The sequence below is a fragment of the Cydia pomonella genome, chromosome 11 (genome assembly GCF_033807575.1).
Source record: "Cydia pomonella isolate Wapato2018A chromosome 11, ilCydPomo1, whole genome shotgun sequence".
Classification (NCBI taxonomy): Eukaryota; Metazoa; Arthropoda; class Insecta; order Lepidoptera; family Tortricidae; genus Cydia; species Cydia pomonella.
Genome location: NC_084713.1, coordinates 19,360,916 through 19,385,901, shown reverse-complemented (window position 1 = coordinate 19,385,901; position 24,986 = coordinate 19,360,916). Strand labels below are relative to the sequence as shown.

Genomic DNA, 24,986 nt, shown 5'->3' with positions numbered 1-24,986 from the left:
GAATTTCATAGCAACATCTTTTTAATATGCAGCTAGACTTAGAAAAACGGCATCAACTTATTTGTAGACCAGCTACTCACGTCTTTTTCCTCCAAAGCTCCCTCCAGCAACTGACTCCTCCGCCCCCAAAGAAGAAGTTACTCGAGCCAATATTCATGTTTCCAACAGCAGACGTGATCTCCCGTGGACTCAACACCAGCGGAGTCACCACGTTGATCTTCCGTGGCGGCGGCTTGTTGTTTATAACGTACGTTATGTTCCACCAGACTATTTCCGCCGCCATGGTGACGAGGACGAGGGGGGGCTGGTTGTCGGCGGGGGCGGCGGGCGCGGCGGGGGAGTGGGGGGAGGGGAACACGCGCTCAGGCACGGGGGAGAAGGCGCACCACTGGACCTTTGCTTTGTGGTGCTTTAGGAGGCGGAGCTGGCGTTTGCCTTGCACGTTCCATAGCTTGAAAAGAGTTTAATATATTAATCAACTATACCAGTAGCGGCTCTATCAAATTCGATTAGATTAGTGATAAATTGTATTCCGTTTAGTTTTTCGAAAATGTGACAGTATAAATGCGCACGCGCGTTGCGTCCTTGGTGAGGCGCCTGCGCGGCCCGAATAGCCTCCTTCAGACGGTGTAGAGCAGACGGCCCTTTCCATCATCATTGGGATAAACTGCACTGGGCGTCTAACTGACTCAAATTTATTTTATTATAATTATTTATTTTATTATAATTTTATTCGTTTTATGATATTATTTTTATTTTTTATCGATTGTAATTTCATTTGCAATTTTGTTAAGAATTTATTGATTGTGTAATTATGGGTCACATGTACTTAGTCAGGTCATAAGTTCTGACAAAAAGGTTTTGACTGAAAAAAAGCTTTAGGATAAGATCCCTTATTATTCATATACATGGGTTGAAAGCTTATTTAATGCTGAATTACTTACATTATAATTAAACTTAATTTGCTGTCTCAGTTTTGCACAATTCTATGTAATATTCAGAAAAATGTTATAAAAAAACACAAAAAATACGCGACCTGTTCGAGGTGATTTTGATCACTAGTTATTTATTTTTCGCGTTTACATGGTCGAATCTTACATAAAATTAAAGCTGGATCTTTTACCTTCCTTAAAATATGTATAATTCATGTGTATTGGTATTGCCAACCTGCAACTGTACGTGTTTTACCAAACGCACTCGTAGGTTGACAGTAAAAAAATTGCGTATCACTGAAAAATATCTATAAATAAATAGGTTCATACAAATAAACGATTATACCTATTTTATTAATGTGACTCTGATTTTTACTTACTGTAAAGTATAAGTTTTCACAATCCAGGCGCGTATTTGCGTCTAACGTCAATCTCAAAGTAAACAAGTAGTAAATTAAGACGCGATCTACATTTTAAACTAATTATATTACGTTTTGATCAGTATTAAACAATTTGTGGCTTTCAATTAATGGCAAACTTTTTTTATTCATAGCTTTGTATTACATTTTATCAGTCAAACCTTTGTGACAGAACTTATGACCCAACTAAGTATCTGAAATTAATAAATTTAATTATTTATTTATAAAGATCATTACATCAAAAGGGCTACCCGAAGTACCACTTTCAATCAAAACTATAATCGGAAACAATTTTTTATTAGTCAACTGAACGTTTCATGGCACGCTTATTTTCTTTGATCTAAAGGGGTCCACTGATTACTAGTTCGCTGGAAAATATCGGCCTGTCAGTTATTCGCAATTGTCCGCTTGTGCAAATAACTGACAGGCCGATATCGTCCGTCGAACTGGTAATCAGTGGACCCCTTTAGATACACCAACACCATCGGCGAGCTGGATTTGGCATTGTTTGATCTCCTATCCACAATGGAACTAAGTAGTAGTAGAACTACTTTAGTACCAGGTACATTTGACTGTCACATAATTATGCGGCCAATCGGCCATGTCTCTCGGGCATGGTCGTACGCGTATTGGTTTTATGTTATGAGTTACACAGTACCTATCTAATCTTACGGAGCTGCTTAAATAATAATGATGAAAAAGGCTGGGATGTACAGTGTAAGTTGGTTGTTCAATACTTACGCCATGTATGTAGGGAGGTAAGATACACCATACAATACCCATTAGAATACTCTATTTTCTACGAAATGGCACCTACACCACTGTTTGTCAATTTAATCATGAAACCAACACCAGTACCACATTATTCAGACCATAATTTGCATTCCAAATTCAATCTAAAAATTATAGAAATACAGTTGAAGTAATAATTACCACAATATCGCCCGAGTCGAGGCCCATAGCCAGAATAAGCCCGTCGGACGTAAGATCGCAAGAAACGATCTTATTGTTCAGTCTGTACTCCTGGATCTTGTGCAGTTCTGTTTGGTTTCCCTCGCGCAGTTCGAACGTCTAAAAATAAGTAATATTTGGTGTGAAATAATTCGGTTTCTTCTCATGTACGTACGGTCAAGGAATTTTATTTTGGTAACATTTCGTACCTCGTCATAGTGACAATAGTATGAGGTCTTACTACTTTCACATTGATTGTCAATGTATATATAGTATAGTTTCTCGCACGAGAACATTCCCCATACAAAACGGACAACGTTCTCGAGACCGGCACATCTATAGACAAAGTACGAAATAGTACAGAAGTTTAATTCTTTAACTGACAAAATATCACGAAAAGATTGTCTGTAATGTGAATTTGATAATAGTATAAAGTTTATTTTATTAGTACCTAAAGCGTTACTCAAAAACCCCTTAGGGTTCACCAGTAACTTTAAAAGGTTCGAAAAAAGAACAACATATGAGAGATAAACACTTGCACACTAACCCCCTTATTCATAAACGTATACTAAAGTTGACAAGCCTCTAATCGTTTGTCCCTTTTCGACGTATTGGTATGATGGAAAGGGACAAACGCTTATTAGCGGCTAAAAAGTTAGATAAAAAAAGGAGTAAGGGGTTAGTGGTAGTTTAATAGTCGTCCGCGTAATTTAATAGGGATACGTGAAGTAATAACAGTTTTGAATGATTCACGGTTAGTTTCACTACACTTAAATCGACCGGGATATAAACCGTGATTACCTTTTATATTGTTTTTATTGAGCTGCCGATATTTCGACGCAGTTACATGCATCTTGTTCACGGGTAACTGGAGTGGGTGTCAACTGTGAGTGTGGTGTGCTTAGATAGACTAACAAGTGTGGACGCGACCAGTGGGAACGTTGGAAGCGAACGCAGCCGACGCGCACGATTGAGGGTAGAGCGAGCGCGTCTACACAACGCCGACACCCACCCGCTATCTCCAGTTACCCGTGAACAAGTTGCATGTAACTGCGTCGAAATATCGGGAGCTCAAAAAAAAACAATATAAAAGGTAATCACGGTTTATATCCCGGTCGATTTAAGTGTACGTGAAATAACTTTCAGACCGATCCGACCCGGCTTCGCAAGGATTATAGTCCTTATATTTGTAGCTGGCCCCGAGCGGCTAATCCTTTGTCTATTGTTAAGTAAAACCGCACGTGCTTCCACTGATAGGTGAAAACCGCATGAAAATCCGTTCAATAGTTGAGTTTATGTGAACATACAGACGCGGCGGGGGACTTTGTTTTATAAGATGTATTGATATAATAATAATAAAAAGTAGTGATACAATTTATATGAATTAGTTATTACACTTTACATCATATATTGTAAGTAATAAAATCTCAAATTGCATAACAGACCTCGCCTCTCTCGGCCCCCAACTCACCTGAAACTTCTTATTGTAATCGTCGCACACAACAAGGACATTCTTCCTAAGAGCAGCACAACTGACTTGTACATCGTTCTGTCTCCCATTTAACACTTCAGCCCTCCAATGCAGCTCGTCCCAGAGTTTAACAGTGGCATTATATTCCACTGTCAAAAGCCCTTTATTGACCCAAAAACAATCAACTAAAGTGCTTTCACTGAGGCAGCCTCTGGTGCCTGGGAATTGACGATCTTTGGAACTGAGGCTACTCTCACTGCTCGAGTTGGATAGGCGGTCCGGTTGGCCGTTTTTCTTTTTTATACCTGCAATGCAACAATACTTTAGCCTCATCCTTAGGGGGCGTCCATTAATCGCGTCATATTGTATAGGGGGGGGAGGGGGTCAGCAAAAAATCACCAATGATCACCACAGGGGACGGGGGGGTATGGACACGTATCACGTGTATTTTTTATTTCATCTGTGCGATACTGTATTATAGTCAATAATAATCCTTCACGTGTACTTAGGTTCATTTGTTAGAAAACTGTTCTTTAGTTATCGAAAAAAATACACGTCATATTGGATGGGGGGGGGGGGGGTCCTGAAAATATCACCAAAGATCACCATGGGGGAGGGGGGGGGTCTAAAACAAGCCAAAAACGTATGACGCGATTAATGGACGCCCCCTTACGTTTATAAAGGTTTTTTTTGTTATGAATAAGTTAAGTAAGGTTAAGATTTTCCTATTTCTAACACTACTAGTTATTAGAGCTCGCTTTATTTGTCTGATATCGCTTTTTGAAAACATTTCGACATAAGTACTTGAAACGAGTGTCCGGCACATGGCGCATCAGCCTTGGAGGATTTAACAACTGGAGTGGTTTTTAAGAGCTTACCCCTCTGTCGAAAACCTCGGCCAATGGGCATATGTATTGTATGGACTGACGTTTATTATTTACGATTATGTTACGTACAAATAGTCATACATTTGTCTTGCCCCTCCCCCGCAAAAATAGGCAGACTGTTTGTACAGAAAATTACAGACAAGGCGTCTCCAGTTGTTAAATCCTCCAAGGCATCAGCATCTAAAACTCGAGTTTCGATTTAATTCCGGTTTCGGAGCCAAACTTGCGGTTCGGTGAGAGTGAGAGGTGAGAACTGGTTTTTTTTCCTAAATTTTCGCAATACCTACCTTAACCTTTTGACCACCAAAGACGTCCTATGACGCGCGCGGCTACAGCCCAATATCAACCTTCATGCGTACCGACAAAGTTCACGATTACGCGCCGCGTGCTATAGGCGTGGCGTTCAAAAGGTTAAACAGTTTCTGGCGGATATTATATAAAATCTAACATCCACATCCAGCTATACGAACATCAATATCGCCAAAAGCATTTACCTTCCATATCATTTAATATCTCCTGCGATCCCAGATAGCTATTCCCTTTCTGCAGCATCTCCGGCATCCATTTCCCGTCGGTGGTCAGTCTGTACGCCATCAGACACCGGTTCTTCCCCGCCGCCACCAACAAGTTGGGATTCACGAAGCTCAGGTACTGTAAATGAGATAAGTTTTAGACAAAAATTTCATTTTTGGCACAAGCTTTTATAGCTGACTATACTTTTCTTTCCACATGCAACTAATACTCATCGAGAAACTTCTAAAAACCCCAAACAAAATTAGGTTGCGTTGTTTTATCACGGAATTCCTATGGTCACCTCCTGTCTCTATCATCAGATCAGCTCGATGGTACCATAATATTGCATTGTCACCCGACTTACATATGTATGCAAATTTTCATCTTCATCGGAAACCGGGAAGTGGGCCAAATTTAACTTGCAAGATTTGATTACAGACCGACAGACAGACAACGGGACAGGTGAAACTAAATAAAAGCTTGTAAAAAGGTTGCATAATGCATATAGTGTCTGGGCAAGTCGTCCATATCTTCTCTTTTATGGAAAATGTTATGTTTTTCCATATAATTGGCCATTTATGACATTGACATAGGTAAAGTAGGATTACTTTTAACCTTCCTAGGCCCATGTCTGTGAAGTCGGCATATTAAAGTCTAGCAGATCACGATTTTATTGGAGTTCTCTTAGCATGCACCATAGTTCTAGAGTTCCTGATACTTTATATCAATAGTTCTGGCGTTTTTATCATAAAAACCAATACTATGGATTTTTACCAAATGATACGCTAACTTCACACACTAGCATATCATTTAATTACAAATGGAATAAAAAAAATTATATTGCCTTGTCACGTGATAACAAAGAGTTCCTGACACAAAAAAGACATCTCTGAGACCATTCATTACAATTGTTAATTATTTTTAAATACAATGATATGCTAACTTCACACGTGTCATGCTGATGTAATTTAATAAGGCATAGACATATATTTGGATTCAAACGAAACCAATACTTACTTCAATGAAATTTAATCCTTTTTCCATTGGAACAGAGTTGCATTTCGTTCGATAAAAATAAAATCGACTTCAAATTCATTCAAATTCAGTATGATGGGCCTTAGTAGACTAAATACCAGTTCACGTCAAGCATGACTCTAACCTCTTTAATGGAGTCTCTTTAGACATTAACATTAGGTGTATTTTGCCTTGTAGGTTTACTATACCTGAACTGCACTCTTCACGTCAAGAATAATTTTGGTCTCTTTAGTGCGGAGCGCGTATTTCTGGACCCTGCCTGAGCGGAGACCGTAGATGATGTATTGGTTGCACGGGGAGATTTTTAGGGCGGTTATCCTTTCGTCGGCCTTCGTTATAATTTCGGTGAGCATTTTTGTTCCACGGATTATCTGTGAAAGAAATGCTTGTGAAAAGCACGCAACCATGATGCAATTGATGCCTTTAAGCGGACGTAGTACCATTTCCGACCATATTGCGACTACATAAGGTTCGAATAAACATAAGTGCACGGCACAGTTTGGAACGCAGTTGTTCGGTCTTCGACCTTATTACGTCGTCATAAAGTCCGCGTAACTGTAACTTGTTATTTTTCAGTACTAGCAGAGGTTGCCCACACCCTTGCACGTTCCCTTGAGCTTGTAGCCTGTAATACCGACCTTAGTGCGTCCACATAAGGTCCATACCTGTATGTTGTTCTTGTCGTCCAGTACGGCCAGCAGGGGCTGTGCGCCGCTGTCGTTGTTGCATATTCCTTTAAGGTTGAGCGCTAGGCACGGTTTGGAGTGGCGGTCGAGACTCATGGTGCCTTTGAGCGGCGGTTTCTTCCTTTCATCCTAGAAATATAACAAACAATTGATGAAGTAACGGTTACCCACAAAACATACATCATCATCATATCATTTTTTTATCGCCCCCTGCTGAGAATAGGCCTCTCTTCTAGTACGCCATTTGTCCCGGTCCTGAGCTAATCTTATCTCGCAAAACGTTATCGTGTCTTAAAACTTTTCCTTTTTCTTTCTTTATATACATTTTTTACGACAATAATCTTTGAAGACCTTCCCTGGCTTTTTAAAAGACGAAAATTAGCATTTAACCCCGAAATAATAAGTTTCCGATATCTTTACACACAGAAAATATCGTAAATTTTAAAACAAATCGATACCTCACTACATAAACTTTATATGCCGGAGTTAAGTTACTGTAGAGAATGTAGAGGTCCCTTAAACTCCAATTAATACTGGCCACCTATAAATGATTTACTTATAGAAAAGTAATGAACAAAGATTTGTCAGCAGTCAACCGGCTTTTGATTCACTTCAGAGGACCTACCGCGAACCACGTTCGACGTGTTGCCTCTCTGTCGCACTTGTAAATTCTTACGTAAGTGTGACAGGGAGGCAACACGTCGAACGTAGTTCGCGGTAGGTCCTCAGTTACCTCAGAGTGCAGAGCGAAAGACTTGTTCCTCTTGGGCGTGGCGTGGACGCTGTGACTACCGTTGCCCGTCGGCGTGTGCGGCGACACGGCTTCCACAAAGCTCACGTCGAACTTTGTCGTTAGTCGCACTTTCCTGAGTAAAAAAATGACGTTGAAGCTTTTCAATAAGTTTAAGACTTTCTGGTTCTCAAAAAAATTAGCTGCGTATTCTGCAACCCATACTGTATGTAATTGCATGATTTCTATAGTAATCTAAATTGTATTTTTTTTTTCTTACTTAATGCATGTTAATTATAAGATGTAATGTTTTGAAAAGATGTGTCACGCAGAGTTTCTTGCCGGTCCATATTGGGATACCCTCCTCCGTTTGAGGGTGGATTTACATCTTCTCGGGTCAGAGGTGTAGGGTTAGAGCCGGTGTAGCTTTATTTGACGTTCATAACCGCATTGTAATATGCCTACTTGTATAATAAATTCATAAACTATGTATCTTTATCATAAACTATACTTCGTTTTTTTAGCATTAGAAAGAAGAAATCTTGACGTCTCTTTATATTAAAAATCACTTTTGAAAAATAAGACAGCAAATATGTAACAATTATAAATCATACACGATCTTTTACATACTTTTGTTTTCATAAGTAATATAAACTGTTTTTAGGGTTCCGTAGCCAAATGGCAAAAAACGGAACCCTTATAGATTCGTCATGTCCGTCTGTCTGTCCGATTCTGTCACAGCCACTTTTTTCCGAAACTATAAAAGCTATACTGTTCAAACTTGGTAAGTAGATGTATTCTATGAACCGAATTATGATGTTTACACAAAAATAGAAAAAAAAACAATAAACTTTGGGGGTTCCCCATACTTAGAACTGAAACTCAAAAAATCTTTTTTCATCAAACCCATACGTGTGGGGTATCTATGGATAGGTCTTTAAAAATGATATTGAGGTTTCTAATATCATTTTTTTCTAAACTGAATAGTTTGCGCGAGACACACTTCCAAAGTGGTAAAAAGTGTGTGTCCCCCCCCCCCCCGTAACTTCTAAAATAACACAATGAAAAATCTAAAAAAAATATATGATATACATTGCCATGCAAACTTCCACCGAAAATTGGTTCGAACGAGATCTAGTAAGTAGTTTTTTTTTAATACGTTATAAAAATTAAAAAAATTTTTTTTGTTCATCAAACCCATACGTGTGGGGTATCTAGGGATAGGTCTTCAAAAATGATATTTAGGTTTCTAATATAATTTTTTTCTAAACTGAATAGTTTGCGCGAGAGACACTTCCAAAGTGAAAAAATGTGTGTCCCCCCCCCCCCCTGTAACTTCTAAAATAACAGAATGAAAAATCTAAAAAAAATATATGATATACATTACCATGCAAACTTCCAACGAAAATTGGTTTGAACCAGATCTAGTAAGTAGTTTTTTTTTAATACGTCATAAATGGTACGGAACCCTTCATGGGCGAGTCCGACTCGCACTTGGCCGCTTTTTTTAAAGCGTTTTCAAAAAAATTCAATAAAAAGACACGTCAAGATCGTTTACCGTTTTTCAATGCAAAAAAAAATGAAATATGTTACAAAAAATCGCCCGTACATTAAAGCATTTGAGTGAATTATTCAATAGAAAGTTCATGTCAAGAGCACCCTAAACCGGCGAGCGTGTATGAGGAATGTTATGAAAATGAAGGCGAAAGAGGTATGTCAGGATCGTAGGAAGTGGAAATCCGTGGTCTCTGCCTACCCCTTCGGGAAATATGCGTGATTATATGTATGTATAATGTTTTAAGTAGTATTCCATTGGTCCTAACAGGCATTTTTGTAGTAATTATGAGACCATTCCCTTATAGACTATAAAATCATATTACAATTGCAGTATTAGGGTTATATATACCGCGGGCCAGGACAGGAGCATATTTCGTCAGTCATCGCCTCCCGGAAGATACTTTATCAGATGGTAGTTTAAATGCTGTTTAAATTTAAAAAAAAACCGTCGGCCGTTTGTATCGCGGTGGAATAACCGTCAGCTGTAAAATGAACATGTAAAAAATATGCGCGTTACCATTTTATGTGCGGCTAAGTATGCGTAATGTGTAAATTGCGTAATCCGTTGATGGCTTTTCATGCGTTAACGCCTGATGAAATGCTACATGCAAAGTTTCATGATTTGTTATTGCTATCATAAAAAGGTATAGCGCTTATTTTTTACATGTTCATGCGACCAGCTGATGTTCTTACCATCGCGATATAACCGTCTGACGATTTTTTAAATTGACAATAGCATCTGAACTATCATTTGACAAAGTATCAAACGGGGGGCGATGACAATTTTTTTTTGTTTTACGAGTTTCAGTGGTTGCCATTCCTCAATCTGCCCGTCCCTGTTAGTAGGACATTAAGTCCCGGTAGGATTCCGTGCCACACTTCGTTCACAGCCAGGACAAGACCTTGCTGAAATACTAGTAGGAATATGTTCCTTACCCATTCTTCTGAGTATTCTGCGCCACATAAGAGGGGTCGAGCTGCCACACCTTGGCGCAGTTTTCAATCGTGCCCGTCCCGGTTAGTAGGACGTCTGGTCCCGGTAGGATGTCGTGCCACACTTCGCTCACAGCCATGGACATGACGTTGCTGTAATGTTATCACACATTTAAATTACCAACCTACCAAAAAGCCTTTTAGAAGCTAACAAAAGTCCGTAATCTAAGTTTCATATTTCCCGCTACTTGTGTTTAACGTTTGTAAAGATTATCCAAACCAAATGGTATGCGTAAACTTTTAGTGAGGGATGTGTTTTTGTTAAGAACCAAAAGAAACACTTGACGATTTTTTTTATACCACGTCGGTGGCAAACAAGCATACGGTCCGCTTGATGGTAAACAGTCACCGTAGCCTATTGACGCCTGCAACACCAGAGATATTACATACGCGTTGCCGACCCTTTAAAAACTTGTACACTCCTTTTTTGAAGAACCCCATACTGTAGCCCCTCGGCAGGAAGCTCATTCCACAGCCGAATCCTCTTAAACCGACGACGATGAGCGATAGGTAAATGAAGTGATTATATTTGTTCTTAACACACTCACTACCAAAAACACGTATGTGTGTTCATTTTGTGTTGGAAATGGGGCGCTTGGCACTGAATGTGTTAACAAACATATCCTTCGCTATGCATCCTAGTTTCTGGAGGAAACGCCTTACGTGTTAAGTAGGTAAAGCTGTAATATATAAATTAATTGTTTCAGTCCCAGAAGTTAGCTACCTTTTACCAGAACTTTCTTTTCCACCAACTGCCTTAGATAAGTGCACTAACTGTGCCTTACTGTACTCTGAAATATGCTGTCATATAGAAATAAGAAGTAATAGAGCTCACTCCATACATCAGTTTTGGTACCAAAATACTCATTATTTTCGCAGTCGATATCTAGCATCGAGTAGCGGAACTCTCAGTACTGCTACTCGACAATAGATATCGCGGCAAACAAAAAGTCTAACGCTCAACGATTTTACGCTAATATTATAACCAGAGTAAGCGTAGGAGTTGAAAATAGAGTTCCGGTTACTCTGGTTATAAATATTAGCGGTAAAACGTTGAGCATTAGACTTTTTGTTTGCCGCGATATCTTTTCTCTATGATGCTGTTTAAAAAGCATTCATGACTCACCCCCTCCGATTCTCTAGATCGAAGATCCTCGCCAAGTTGTTAAGGTCGACGCATATAATGCGACTGTCATCGGTGGATATGAACAGCAGGGAGCCAGTCTTGTTGACCGCCAACGACAGAAATGTCAGCTCGGCCCGCACCGCGTCACCTGATGTTAAAAAAAACAATGTTGAATAATTTGACAACTTTATGTCATGGGAAGCACCAGATTGCTATCAGCGATTCCGCCCCAAAATATACCGCCGTATCCAAGGGCGTAGCCAGCCAGTGAACTAGGGGGAGGGCGGCCAGTTGATAACGCCAGAGGCCTGGGGGGGGGGGGGGCAGGCGCCTACAATGTATGTAAAATTTGAGGTCCAAGGGGGGCAGCTGTAGATGTGCGCGTAGTAGTCTGCCAGTGCCATCTAGTGGCTTAAATCTAAAATAAAAACCTAAAGCCTTAAGTAATAAATGAAATGATCTAAAAACATGACATTATGCTTCGCGACAATGGATAGGGGGCTTCTGTGCTGCCCCCTACAGTACAAGCAAGCTCCTTATTCAAATGCGCGAGGCTTATTTTTCAATGTAAACCCTAAATTAGTCTTACCTGTGATGATGGAGCGAGTGCGGCAGATACCGATGTTGTTTTGATGTCCGTTCAGTTCTAGTTCGTGCTCTATTACTTCTCTAGGTGTTAGAATTATTATTCGGTGTGTGCCTGAAATGGGTGATTTAATGTGAGGGTGCACGTATACAAGTTCAGGTTAAAAGGTGCACGTAAGTTGGTAAAACAAATATAGCTCAATTTACTAAATTAGGAATATACATTTTTATGTCTAATATTAATTTCACACTATCACACTGATGAGGCTACGCACGCCGCTCCAATGTGTGAGCGAGACAGAACTATACTCTCACTAGTACTGTCGAATGGTAAAGCCCGTTTAATAAATTAAGATTTTTAAAATTTAGTTTTTTAGTTAGTTTTAGTTAGTTTAAGAAGATATGTGTCTCTTGTTACACGAAATAAAAGATTTTTATTTTTTATTTTATTTATTTTTACTATTCACGTATATAGCGATGTACCACTTGCATATCGGCATCCAATGTAAAGACCGCCTTAGCCACAGTCGGTTGCACCAAACCTTCTGTCAAGTCGCGCGGCTGTTTTATGCGATAAATGCGGCATTAAAAGCGGTGCGTTTGCCCCACAATTTTTTATTTATTTTATTTTATATCAAACATATTTACATGACATTACAATCGCAACTAATGCGTCATGAAATCATTAAAATAACAGCTTAAAACTACACAACAAAAGTCCATCATCTCTCAGAATCTCAGGCATTCCCTTCTCACGGCCGCCCATCGCCACGCAATCAACTCGCACTCCGGTGCTACTAGTCAACAGCGCATTCAATAGGGTCATCCCTAAAACTTCTATGGATCTTCTATGGGGGGAACTATGACACATGTAGAATTTTATAACAAACTGTAGCAAATGAGCAATTTATCGCAATAATGTGGTTATTAAAATAATATATGGAAATGATAAAAAAATATAGGTCCTGAAAGTTTCAAAATTAAAGGTTTTTTTATTCCCAAAAAGGAGTAAACTAAGGGCAATATTCGATTCCTTACATTTTATCCAAAAAAATATTATATGGCAAATATATACATAAACGCAATATTTCACCGACAAAATCGCAATTTTAATGTTTTTCATACTTCAAGATGGGCTCTCAATTGGTGACCGTGACGTCACGTTTGCTTATCGTTTTGTTGGGAGCGTTTCGCCAGTGAAGTACGAAGTTGACTATCATTTCTGACTTTTGTATTGCTTTAATGCAATGGGTCCCATATAGACATTTGATTCTAAAAACAAACCTGAACAATTGATACCATTAATAAGAAATTGTCATCTAGCCTATTGTGAGAGAGCGAAGCAGTGGAGAAATCTAATGACACTACATTGTTTTTCGCGGACAACGAAATTCGGAAATTGCGGGGATCTTTCTCTTTTACTCTCACTAAGACGTAATTAGAGTGACAGAGAAAAATGCCCGCAATAGTGAATATTACATGAAACTCCTCGTAGGGGGCGCCACTACCACAATCCAGCACAATCTGAAGGTCTATCACAAAACAAGAAAATCGAAATTCCGTTATCTAACCTCTCTATCACTCTTGCATATTCGAGCGATGAAGAGGCAGATATCTCAATTTCTATTTTCGCGTTTCCCGGTAGGCCTGGTCAAAAACAGTTTAAAGGCACAGTATGTATAAGTCACTCTATGGTTTATGAAAGGTGCTAGTGCTGCACTCTGGCGGCAGAACATTGCAGTAATACTCCCTATTAAAGAACTTCGATTTTCGCAGTTATAGTCCTGACGCTAAGACTGACATTCAATAATTAACAGTTTTGAATGATTCACGATTAGCTACACTAGATTTGTATTGACCAGGATATATAACAATACAAAAGGTAATCACGGTCCATATAAGTTGTTAGATTTTTGTTTTCATATTACAATATCCTTTATTCACCAAAACGAACAAAATTAATAATATTATAGTCATAAAATTATTTTTCAACTCAGTCCGCATGAGAGTTAAATCCAAAAAATACAAAATTAAACAAACATTATAAGTGTAATTTTTTTTGCATTTTAGTACACTACGTACCTGGCACAGTAATGATGTCCAATACAGTATCATTTTCTTCCAATGAGACCACTTTTTCTTTAGTCTTCAGATCAATAACATCCACGTAGTTCTTATTGCTATTGGCCAACGCCATTATCAAATACCTGCAAATAAAATTACATATATAGATAATTGAAAACAATTTTATTTATAGACAAATGTGCGAAACTAGTGCAAAATGGAGGACATACAAATAGGGTTTGCAATCCGGATCTGAAATGTATGAAATTACCCGGATCTGGATCCGGATCCGTGGATTTTGCCATACATTTTAGATCCGTCGTGCAAACCCCACATACAAGCAACAACAACGCATGGCGTGGGAAACATTTTAAGTTTTATGGGATGACCTATTCGTACTATTTGACACCTGTCAACTGTCATATATTTTATATGTCCCATCCAACACGGCTGCACCTCTTCTTCTTTTTCTTTTTTTTTTTTTCTTATTTCTTTGGCAGGGAGTAAAAGCCAGAACATTAAAAAAAAAACCTCTTGCCCAATGTTCTCAATACAGAACCCTTTCTTTTTAGAGGTTCCTGCCCAGGAAGTCCGAGTTAGTCATTATTCAAACAGCGAAAAACATTACGTAACATTAACATAAGGCAGGATACGTATCTGAAAGAATTTGGTCTTGCGTTAAACTTGTCAATATGACGGTGACTGACTTACATAGAGTCAGACCAAGATAAGTTGGCAGCGATTTGACAGCTCAGACAGTGCAAGTGTTATTTTAAATGTCAAACTTCTGTGAAATTATGACGTTTACTTAACACTTGCACAGGCTGGGCTATCAAAATCGCTGCCAACTTAACTTGGTCTGACTCTAAGAAACTCATACCTATCATCATAACTAGGCACTCTCACTCAGCAACTCCTTGTCCCTCTCAACAAGGTCCGTGTGTGTCTAGGAGCCCCATGAGGGTCATACAGTATGACAGTCTTCGCGGTATACGAGGATCTCGGAGTCGCTCAGCCATCGGCTGATGAAGCCAATTTTGAGAGTAATTATTAGGTTGCCGAAGTAGTCGACTTTGCAAAAGCTTGTATAACCGGTATTACCTGGGTCCTTTAGTATGTAAGAACCTGTCATCATAACCGGGCACACAGCTCCTTCCTCACCAAAAGGTCCGTGTAAGTGTGTCTAGGAGCCCCTCGAGGGTCACGCAGAATGATTACACTACAACACTACTTACATTATTGAATGTCTTGGTGGTGTACAGGAATCCCTGAGTCGTTGAGCCATCGGCAGCCAATCAAGCCCATTATGTGAGTAATTTTTACGTAAAAATGATACCTGTCATCATAACTGGGCACGCAGCACAACAACTCCTTGTCCCTTTCCACTAGGTCCGTGTAAGTGTGTTTAGGGACCCCTTGAGGGTCATACAGTATGACAGTCTTAGCGGTGTGCGCTACGAGGATCTCGGATTCGTTCAGCCACCGGCAGCCGATGAAGGGACCCATTTTGGGCGTGATGATCAGGTTGCCGGGGTAATTGTTGTTGTATAGTTCCTCAGGGTCTGGGGACAAGCGAGTTCGTGCATTATTTCTCTTAATAACAAGGTTCATAATGTAACTAATAAATATAAATAAATATTACAGGACATTATTACACAAATTGACTAAGTCCCACAGTAAGCTCAATAAGGCTTGTGTTGAGGGTACTTAGACAACGATATATATAATATATAAATATTTATAAATACTTAAATACATAGAAAACACCCATGACTCAGAAACAAATATCCATGCTCATCACATGAATAAATGCCCTTACCAGGATTTGTACCCGGGACCATCAGCTTCGTAGGCAGGGTCTAATAATTAATTTCGAATGTTATGATTGTTCGTAAGGGTTTTAGTTTCAGTAACAAGCGCCCCATTACCAATACAAATTGAACACACCTAGCATGTTCTTGGCAGTAAATATAATAAATAAAATGAATAAGTAGGTTTCATATCATTTTGCACGGCGAAGAAGAACGCATTTTTGGCCTCTTCAAAATGGTCTTAAGGAAGTTTTGTCGAAGTTTTAATAAATTTTTGCACGGTTAAAGTTGCCCGCTTAAAACGAGTGTTTGGCGTGATATCCTGAAAATTGTCTTAGATAAATAGATAATCCGTTTATTTGTTTGCCACAATACACACAGAAAATACAAATAATAAAATAACAAAATCAAACAAGAGAAACACAGATTTTTACAAAATATAAGTAGAAAGAACAAAATACATTGAAATACCGTTCCATACATATAGAAAATGTTGTGTGCGTTGCAGCAACACAAAAGGGTTCTGGCACAGTATTACGCTTCACCCTATGGTAGAGGCACTGATATTCTGCCAGGACCAGATCACGTCAACCAAGATACAGTGTAAAGTTAGTACTTACCTAAATAACTTATTTATAAAACTGGTGACATAATTACCAGTGTACTTACATAGTTATGATGCTGAAGTGTCAGTGCGATTAGCATGCTTAAGTAATATGTAGTGTCAGGAGTAATTAATTACTAAGACCAAATAAAAATTAAAAATAATATTAGTAAAGACTAAATTCGGTAATCAGCAGCAAGGTGACCGTGAGGGACGCCCAAACTTTGCTTCTCCAAAAGGTATTTTATTAAATGAAATTTGTAAAATGTTTTGGTTTTCATATGACGAATAGGTGGAGGAATATTGTTGCAGCACTTGGTTGCGAGATACCGAAAACCGCCTGTAAAAGCAACGGTTCTTAACTGAGTTTTGCTGTAGATTTCCTACATATTTGCAAGATTAAGAAGTTTTCCCGCTGAAAACTCATTTCTCCCTCTAGAATCTTAACCTTTTGAACGCCGGACGGCGAAGGAACATGCCGTGCCCTGGACGCAGGCGATCACGATTATTTAAGCGAAATTGTAGCCGTCGTTGGCGTCCTTGGCAAGTCTTTCAGATGTCAGCCATAGCCGACGGTGGCGGTTAAAAGGTTAATCCAGTTTTACTTCGCCGCTCATCACTAAACAAGAAATGAATGGGGGATTGTTATCGTTTACCTTCCTCGACAATAGTGTCGGTGTCGGCCTCGGCGTCGTCGACGTACCACACGGCGAGCAGGCCGTCGAAGGCGAGCGCGGCCACGACGGGCGGGTTGGTGGGGCACGCGCCCACCCACTTCACGGGCGAGCCGCGCCCGCCCAGCTCCTTGGTCAACTTGTTCGTTGATATATTGAACATCTAAGGAATTATGCACAGTTATAGTATTTTTCCTACTCCTCTACTGTTATCTGTCATTTATGCATTCATTAACACGAATATAAGAACATACATAAAAGGTTTCAAGAAAAGTCTATATTGTCTATTCCTCATAAAAGCTCTTGTGCTTTTAATCGCTATAACGTTACTGCGATTAATGGCTACCAACCTAACGAAACCAAAACGAATACAGTTTTAAACTAAGTGCATTGCTGCCAACTTACAAAATATTCATTTGGTTGCATAGTAAAAAAAATTACTTCATAAGTCAGAAACACGCATGTGACACCCTTAATATAGCAACACCCATAGACTACGAAGACCGCTTAGCGGTGCTTGTTAGTCTCCGTAGGCTAGGGTGGCCAAAATTGAGAAAAAACTGTACAAAAATTTAATTTAGCAAGTAGCAAGTACCAGGGCCTCATGAGTTACGAGGTGTCGCTGACCGGCCGGCCGCGGCCCGGGGCGGGCTGGGCACGTAACAAGGTATGCTCGCGCGTCTTGGCTATATACTTTTGCTGTAATTTGTTTACCTAAATTAAGATTTATTTTTGTTGACTCGTAGGAAAAATATTGTATGCAACGTTGTATAAGTAGGTCAAAAAATGCTCGTGGCGTATTCGTTTACAATGTTCGCTTACGCCTTCGGCTCCGGCTTACATTGTAACTCGCGCCACTCGCCTTTTTTGACCCTTCTTATACAACTGTTGCATAATAGTATTTTATGCAATAGTTGTATAAGAAGGGTCAAAAAAGGCGAGTGGCGTGAGTTACAATGTGAGCCGGAGCCGAAGGCGTAGGCGAACATTGTAAAGGAATACGCCACGAGAATTTTTTGACCTACTTATACAACGTTGCATACAATATTTTTCCTACGAGTCAACAAAAATAAATCTTATTTTAGGTAAACAAATTACAGCAAAAGTATATAGCCAAGACGCGCGAGCATACCTTGTTACGCGCCCGACCCGTCCCGGGCCGCGGCCGGCCGGTCGGCGACACCTCCTCGTAACTCATGAGGCCCTGGTACTTGCTACTTGCTAAATTAATTTTTTGGACAGTTTTTCCTCAATTTTGGCCACCGTAGCCTACGGAGACTAACAAGCAACGCTAAGCGGTCTTCGTAGTCTATGGGTGTTGCTATATTACGGGTGTCACATGCGTGTTTCTGACTTATGAAGTAATTATTTTTACTATGCAACCAAATGAATATTTTGTAAGTTGGCATCAATGCACTTAGTTTAAAACTGTATTCGTTTTGGTTTTGTTAGGTTGGTAGCCATTAATCGCAGTAACATTATAGCTTATAAAAGCACAAGAGCTTTTATGAGGAATAGACAATATAGACTTTTCTTGAAACCTTTTATGTATGTTCTTATATTCGTGTTAATGAATGCATAAATGACAGATAACAGTAGAGGAGTAGGAAATAGTATTTTATGCAACAGTTGTATAAGAATGGTCAAAAAAGGCGAGTGGCGTGAGTTACAACGTGAGCCGGAGCCGAAGGCGTAGGCGAACATTGTAAAGGAATACGCCACGAGCATTTTTTGACCTTTCCTACTTCGACTTTTCCTACGAGTCAACAAAAATAAATCTTAATTTAGGTAAACAAAGCAAGAGTTTATAGCCAAGACGCGCGAGCATACCTTGTTACGCGTCCGGCCCGCCCCGGGCCGCGGCCGGCCGGTCAGCGACACCTTCTCATATCTCATGAGGCCCTAGTACTTGCTACTTGTTAAATTAAATTTTTAGACAGTTTTTTCTCGATTTTGGCCACCGTAGCCTACGGAGAATAACAAGCAACGCTAAGCGGTCTTCGTAGTCTATGGGTGTTGCTATATTACGGGTGTCACATGCGTGTTTCTGACTTATGAAGTAATTGTTTTTAATATGCAACCAAATGAATATTTTGTAAGTTGGCAGCAATGCACTTAGTTTAAAACTGTATTCGTTTTGATTTTGGTTGGTTGGTAGCCATTAATCGCAGTAACGTTATAGCGATTAAAAGCACAAGTGCTGTTATGAGGAATAGACAATATAGACTTTTCTTGAAACCTTTTATGTATGTTCTTATATTCGTGTTAATAAATGCATAAATGACAGATAACAGTAGAGAAGTAGTAAAAATACCATACGATACCAAACTACGAGCTCTTACTTTTGGCCCGAAGAAAAGAAGCAGAAGAGTCGAAGGCCTGGCTGTAGCCCATCAGGTCAAAAAGTGTGGCTACCCCTGGATTATGTGGTAGGGATTAATTCTAACGTTGTCCCGGCAGACTAGAGAAGCTTCGAGTTCACTCAACAGCCTTATCCCAAGGCGTAGCATAGGCACTTGGCACTTGTTTTTATAAAAGTAAATGCTGTCTGAACTTCCAAGCTAGACGAGAAACTAGTCCTCGTTGGGATTAATCCAGTGGTGGTTTACGGGATATCGACTATCGATAGTACGGGGTTGGACGCTTAAATGTTACCCATTTTACTATTTGACTATCAAAGTTTAATGATTAGGTGGTGGTAAACCTGCCTAAAAAATTAACCCCCATTAAATAATTCTAAAATACAGATTGTGAGCTCCTTAGGGAATAATCGTAATAAGAATCTCACCTTTATAGAGCCAGATAGGGTGCCCACTAGAACGTAGTCACCGAGGAAACCAACGCATCTTATGCTCTCCTCCTTAAGGTCTATTGTTGAATGTTTGATCTCTTCTACGTTTTGTTCGTGCCTGAACAAAACAGTATAAATTAATAACTGCAAAATATATATGATGTACTTATACTGATCGCTATAGTTGTGTACAGTCAGCAAATATATCGCAAAAAATCCTTATTCCGATTATACCAAAGTTGTATTACAACACATATTTCAAGACTTATGCTGTCATTATTGCGCCTATTGAGCACCAAGGAATCTTGATCCTAACCTTTTTGTGACGAATTAAGAGTTAACCCTTAAATGCATGATTTTTTCTTTTTGTCTGAAATTAATATGTGTTACATAATTGTTTACTGATTCTGGGAAAAAAATAATAAAACATCAATTTTACTGCTATATCAGTGTGTATAAAACGCCTAAGTAGATATGGTTACTCAATTTCCCCGTAGATGGCACTTTTAGAATTTACATAGGCTAAATCATATTTATATAAATATATAACTTTCAGTAAGAGATATATGAAAAATCTTACTACTATCAGAAAGGTACACTATTTGTGATATACTTATGATAATGATTTTAAATATAAAATAATTGCAAACCCCGAAAAAAACCGCCTAAATCACATACTAAAAATCACCAACTTTTCGAGATTTTCCAAATTTTCCGCCATTTCGTCATAAAACGAATGTAATTTTTGAAAACTAAAATACTGCGCAGATTTTAATAAAACATCTGAAAGTGTATTATTTTATTTTACTATCAAAATAATAATAAAGGACTAAAAATGATGATTAGATTTTTAAAATCTGTGAGCTGTCTAATGCTTTGGATTGCTAAGGATTAAACTATAAATAAACTAATACTTACAGAAACTCGAAATAAAGCTCATTTTTAGCGGTGTTTTCTTGCGCCACGGCCGCTGCTTTACTGTAGAGTATGCCTTTGGACTCGTGTTGTAATATGCTCTGTGCTAGGTCTGTGCACGGGTACCGGTACAGGTCTATGCCGTGCGTGCCTAGGAACACCTTCAGGGCTAGCAGTAGGTCTTTATCTAGGTCCTGAAATTATAAAAATAGTATAATAGGTGGACCAACTTTTAGAATACTGAACCACTGGTAGTCACCGCCAAATATATTGGAGCGGCCAAGGTGCTCACAAATATCTGAACACGCCTCTATTGTGATGGCGCTAGAGTACATGGTTGAACATGTATATTTATATTTCCGATACTAATTTAACTTACATCTTCAACTATCAATTCTTCATACTTCTGCAAATCCAATATAACATCTCCCGGTCCCGTCAACTTCACCTTGTTTCCCAAAAACTTCAAATCCAAGAACAACTTGTGAAACAAACTCCACTTATTATTAGAGTTTTTTGTATTATATATATGATATCCAATATAGAAGGCTATATAACCGTCATCGATTATATCTAGGGGTGTAGTATTTATGTTATCATAATGGTATCGCTTCAGGAATTCTGCATGAGTTTTTTTCATTTCATCCTCGCTTAACGACGATCTTAGACAGTTCATAATCAAGTCATGGATTTCGTAAACGTATATTCTTTCGTCGTAGTTGTAATCTTCCATGATGAGACATTTTCGACGGAGTTGTTTCATGATAGTTTCGACTTCTGTGTCGTTTTTGTCCCAGAGACGGCCGATGACTTTGGCGGTGACTTTAGCGTTGTCGGGGAGGATGGCGAGTTTTTTGAAGAGGGGTAACGTGGCGGAGTCCAGCGCGTTGATGCACACTTTGATCGGGTTGTCGTGCCGCGGTAAACTGGAAGGATAGGGATGAAGTGAGAAAGTTAAGTCTATGTGGAGTGGAGAAGACCGTCTATCAGGTAAGACCGTCTAGAAACACTTTCGTGGCTTCTGAGTCTTGTCGCGATGTAGGAGTTGCCTTTGCAGATGACTATACAAGGTGGCCAAAAAATACGTGCATTCCCGTTGCCAGGGAGGTTTTGGAATTATACCGAGCAACTTTTACTATGGGATCAACCCCGAAATCGGGAAAAAAAATTACACTCCCATATAAAATGGACCAGCTAAAATGTATGAAACACCCAGAATTTTTTCTGCAACTTATTCACATAATATGTCTACCGTCTGTTGTCATGGTTCGGTCTATTCTCTGACAATATGGCGCCCAACAGCGCGATGTAACGGGTTGCCTTTGCAGATATCGTGTAGCGTCATTGACTTAGGGCCGAAGAATTCTACCGCCTACGTTGAGGCGAGGATTAGATAAAGAGAGGGGGGGGGGCAGAGATGCTTGGTAAACTTTGTTCATACTTACAACAAAAATTCCTTCTTCTGTAGTTTGTTTACATAATAAGTCCATCTACTATTATCGTGGTTTAAACTCTGTCTGTTCTCCGACAATATGGCGCCCAACAGCGCGATGTAGAAGGGGTTGCCCTTGCAGATGTCGTGCAGCTTCTTGGCTTGGCGCGGCAGCATGCTGACGTCCACGTCGAGGCAGGACGCGAACAGTTCTAGGGACTCTTTCTCTTCGAAGTTGTTTCCTATCTGTAACAAAAATAATTATTTAAAATTAGTAGCGGAAATGTAGAATTAAAGCAAGAAATATTACTTTGCTAATCCGCGAGAAAATAACGTGGAAATAATGTAGATTTAGAATACTGAATGTTGAAGATGCCTATCAAATGTTTAAAAATCATGTGTCATGAACTTAATATGATCAATTTGGTCTCGACACAAGTAGGTGCAAGCATCATTGGGCGCGGTTTTTTTAACATTGGTTTTATTTTATTTGCGTCAAGGTAGAAAAGCCGCAATTCAAGCACAAACGAACTTTACCCGTATTTATTAATCCTAAGTCAAGCCTTTCACTTGTCTACAACCATGTACTAGCAAGAGACAGCAAGCTCGTTTGCCTATTTTGTTTCGTAAAAAAGAAAAAAGAAAACATATCTCACCTTAATAATCTGCGCTTGGAAATTATCCACGACATCCGTGTCCCTCGTAGTGATGAGTATCTTGCACCCGATATCGAACGCCTCCAGATATCTCTTCTCACTGACTTCATCTAGAACTAACAGTGCATCCTTTAGCACGTTCTCAGCGAACTGTGCCTTCAGTCTATCTCTTAGTTCCTGCCAGTAACAATAATTACAGTTAATTTCAATAAAAGCATAGTACACACAAAATACTCTACTAATCTTAAATTAAAAATATTTTTCGAGTTAAGCAGGCTTTATACATTTTAATTTATTACAGACGTTGAATTATTAAATGGTGTCGTTAGTAGGATTACCAGCGGTGGCAGCATAGTTCCATATTTATCGCCTGTTACTATGTCCGTCACTTTCGCACTTACATACTTGTTAGAACGTGACAGGCATGGTGGCAGGCGATAAAAATGAAACAAAGTTCATAATCATGTGGGAAATATATTCCCTCTGGCTTAGGCTGAATAATATTGTATGTTTGTAGGACGCGTGGTCGCCTTACCTGCCAGGTCCATTCGTAGCTGGATAGCGATTGGCTGTCGGCGTTGGACCCAATGCTGGACATGGAGATGGACGAGTTCATGTACGAGTTGTGAACGTACATGGAGGATGAAGCTTTGCGGTATAATCTGAAAGAGGTTACAATGGGAGTGAAAACTTTAAAAAACCGCAATTCCAATATGTTTTACTAAGTTTACCGTTCTCAAAATACAGAAAGATGCTCCAGACAAACTTACTTCATTAACTTTTCCGAAAATAAAAGAATATAAAAAAAAATTTGGCCACCCCAGTGGAAAACGTCCGTCTGGCCACCCCAGATACCGCTGGAGTGACGAAGCTCTAAAAGACCTGTCCGCCCTCGGAATACCCAACTGGGGTGAAGTCGCAGGATAGGGCAGAGCGGCGCTCTCTTGTATCAGAGGCCAAAATCCTGTTTGAGACACTGAGCCGGTGAAGTAGTAGTAGTAATATATGTTATAAATGCTCACGTCACGACCCATAAATGATAAGCATTGGCCATGATCTATAGAAACTTGTTAGTCCATTAATTAAACATTTCTAATCTTTATAAATTCACGATTACTCACTTGTTCTGTAGACTAAGACGGAATTTTGACTCTTAGAGACTCTATACATCTCTAAGGATAATTTGATAAAAGTCATTTAGTTCTGACATTTAGAGCTATTTACACCTCTAAATAATTTTAGATATTTTTTTGTATCTGTTTGTTTTTTTTTTTATTCTTATTATTTTAGTTATTTTTTTGTTATTGTATTTTATACTTAATTGTTGATGTGCTTGTTTTTGTTTCTATGTTAATTCCATGTTGACGTGTAAAAGTGCCCTTGTGGCCTATTTGCTGAATAAATGTTGAAGTTGAAGTTAAGGATGTCATCTTCAGTCTTGCAGTTGCCGAAGTTGAGCCAGAACACGGCGCCGTTAAACGTGGTGTTGATGAGGTCAGAGTTTACCAAAGGGTGCCAATGGCCACGGAAGTTCGGACCCTGATATATCATGGAGAACCAAGAACTTGAAAACTTTTGTAAACTCACTTGTTCTGTAAACTGAGGATGTCATCTTCAGTCTTGCAGTTGCCGAAGTTGAGCCAGAACACGGCGCCGTTAAACGTGGTGTTGATGAGGTCGGGGTTATACCGGAGGGCACCAATGGCCACGGAAGTCTTTCCTGACCCTGGCATGCCGTGGAGAGCCAAGATCTTGTGGCGCGCGAGACTGCGGAGCTTGGTGACCACTTCATTTTCCTGTAACGAATTGTTTTACTAGAAATTAAATGTGGAATGGCACCAGACAGCTGCGAAAGTAAAGTTCTTATTACTAAGGAAGATTATTCGCAAGATATCATGGCTCACAGTACCGCAATAATTTCCAACAGTCTTCATCAGGGCTAAACTATCCGCAATCCAAACTGACGACTGAGGTCGTACAACGTCTCATTCATACTTGCACTAGTAGAAGTAAACTAAGTTACGGTGTGACTTGCACCGCAACTTCTTCAACTTACCACAGCAACCCTCTACACATAATGATCCTCTCGGTTCATCGCCTTTGCTAAGGCTGTCCTCGAAACTGGCATTAACCATTGGCTCATTTAGGTCGAGC

At 39.4% G+C, this 24,986-nt stretch overlaps 1 protein-coding gene across 1 annotated transcript in view; it reads right to left on the bottom strand.

The window, feature by feature from the left end:
• Positions 1–24,986, bottom strand: part of LOC133522490 (uncharacterized) — a 52,818-nt gene that overhangs the window by 4,600 nt on the left and 23,232 nt on the right. Inside the window, exons 4-23 of the mRNA XM_061857841.1 lie at positions 24,420–24,628; positions 23,368–23,494; positions 22,833–23,009; positions 22,190–22,422; positions 21,124–21,670; positions 20,748–20,938; positions 19,827–19,947; positions 17,021–17,201; positions 15,286–15,511; positions 13,968–14,092; positions 11,890–12,000; positions 11,301–11,448; positions 10,118–10,267; positions 7,628–7,760; positions 6,874–7,023; positions 6,397–6,579; positions 5,155–5,311; positions 3,774–4,078; positions 2,285–2,422; positions 81–451 (exon numbers count right to left, since the gene is read on the bottom strand). Coding sequence (XP_061713825.1) covers positions 81–451; positions 2,285–2,422; positions 3,774–4,078; positions 5,155–5,311; positions 6,397–6,579; positions 6,874–7,023; positions 7,628–7,760; positions 10,118–10,267; positions 11,301–11,448; positions 11,890–12,000; positions 13,968–14,092; positions 15,286–15,511; positions 17,021–17,201; positions 19,827–19,947; positions 20,748–20,938; positions 21,124–21,670; positions 22,190–22,422; positions 22,833–23,009; positions 23,368–23,494; positions 24,420–24,628 — 3,983 coding nt within the window. The remainder of the gene's footprint in view (positions 1–80; positions 452–2,284; positions 2,423–3,773; positions 4,079–5,154; positions 5,312–6,396; positions 6,580–6,873; positions 7,024–7,627; positions 7,761–10,117; positions 10,268–11,300; positions 11,449–11,889; positions 12,001–13,967; positions 14,093–15,285; positions 15,512–17,020; positions 17,202–19,826; positions 19,948–20,747; positions 20,939–21,123; positions 21,671–22,189; positions 22,423–22,832; positions 23,010–23,367; positions 23,495–24,419; positions 24,629–24,986) is intronic.